Raw genomic sequence first — 1,354 nt, forward strand, 5'->3', positions numbered from 1 at the left:
CCCTAAACCCTAAACCCTAAACCCTAAACCCTAAACCCTAAACCCTAAACCCTAAACCCTAAAACCTAAACCCTAAACCCTAAACCCTAAACCCTAAACCCTAAACCCTAAACCCTAAACCCTAAACCCTAAACCCTAAACCAGAAAATCAGCCCCATGTCGGAGAAAGTATGCAACCACCACGAGAGCAAGTGGCGGAAATTCACCCCCAGATTGCTGTCCGGCTTCTTCATCTCCGCCTTCATAATCCTTCTCATCGTCCTCCTCGTCTGGGTAATCCTCCAGCCCAAAAAGCCAATATTCATTCTTCAAGACGCCACCATCTTTAACCTCAACGTCTCCGCCCCAAACATCATCTCCACCACCCTGCAGATCACAGTCTTTTCCAGCAACCCCAACTCCAGGATCGGCATCTACTACGACAAGATGGACGTGTACGCCGCCTACCACGACCAGCAGATCACTTACTTCACTGCTATCCCACCTGTTTATCAAGGCAACAAGGACGTCAACGTCTGGTCCCCATTCGTCTACGGCAACACCGTCCCTGTGGCGCCGTACAACGGCATTTCCCTCAACCAGGACCAGGCAAACGGCGCGGTATTCATGGTGATCAAGCTGAACGGCCGAGTTAGATGGAAAGTGGGGACGTTTGTTTCGGGGCGGTACCATTTACATGTGAGCTGCCCCGCCTACATCCCGCTCGGAAATAGCAAAAACAATGGAATTTCCATAGGGAACGCAGTTAAGTATGAGCTTTCACAGAGTTGTAGTGTTGGTGTTTGAGATTAATTTCATGACATCTCTTTTTCATAAATTTTATTATCAACTCATCATGTGTATTAATTTATATATTTAAACTGTGAATTATAATTTTAGGAGTAGGTATGTTGTGAGACGGTCTCACGAATCTTTATCTGTGAGACGGGTCAATCCTACCGATATTCATAATAAAAAATAATACTCTTAGCATAAAAAATAATAATTTTTCATAGATAACCCAAATAAGATATCGTTCAATAAATACGACCCGTGAGACTGTCTCACACAAGTTTTTACCTAATTTTAGTTATTGATCTTATTATTTGGAACTATTTTTGAGATGAGAAATTTAAATTCTTTTTCCTTTTTCATATTAGATCGATCTAGGTTTTTTGTTTTTCTTCTTAGTATTAGAAAAGATATGCACGGTTTAGATCAGCGAATCAAGCTGTTCACATTCTTGCTAGCTAAGAAGCTACTTCCATGTCTGATCTAATAAGTAGGATCTCACCATTTCTTACTCTAATTTCGTCTCTAATTGTGCCGGATTTGGTTATATCCCGGATTTTTTTTTTTTTTTTTTTAAATAAGG

General features: G+C 41.2%; 1 protein-coding gene across 1 annotated transcript; it reads left to right on the forward strand.

Moving 5' to 3' along the window:
* The first annotated feature begins 143 nt into the window (after window positions 1-143).
* On the forward strand, window positions 144-870 carry LOC140977794 (NDR1/HIN1-like protein 1). Its single transcript, XM_073442530.1, has one exon. The coding sequence runs from the start codon at window positions 157-159 to the stop codon at window positions 784-786; it is 630 nt and encodes a 209-aa protein (XP_073298631.1). The 5' UTR covers window positions 144-156; the 3' UTR covers window positions 787-870.
* The last annotated feature ends 484 nt before the right edge of the window (window positions 871-1,354 follow it).

The sequence above is a fragment of the Primulina huaijiensis genome, chromosome 5, assembly GCF_012295235.1.
Source record: "Primulina huaijiensis isolate GDHJ02 chromosome 5, ASM1229523v2, whole genome shotgun sequence".
In the NCBI taxonomy this organism is placed as follows: domain Eukaryota; kingdom Viridiplantae; phylum Streptophyta; class Magnoliopsida; order Lamiales; family Gesneriaceae; genus Primulina; species Primulina huaijiensis.

What these genes read in the sequence shown, in the direction of transcription:
- LOC140977794 (XM_073442530.1), top strand. Translation starts at nt 157, where the DNA reads ATGTCGGAGAAAGTATGCAACCACCACGAGAGCAAGTGGCGGAAATTC.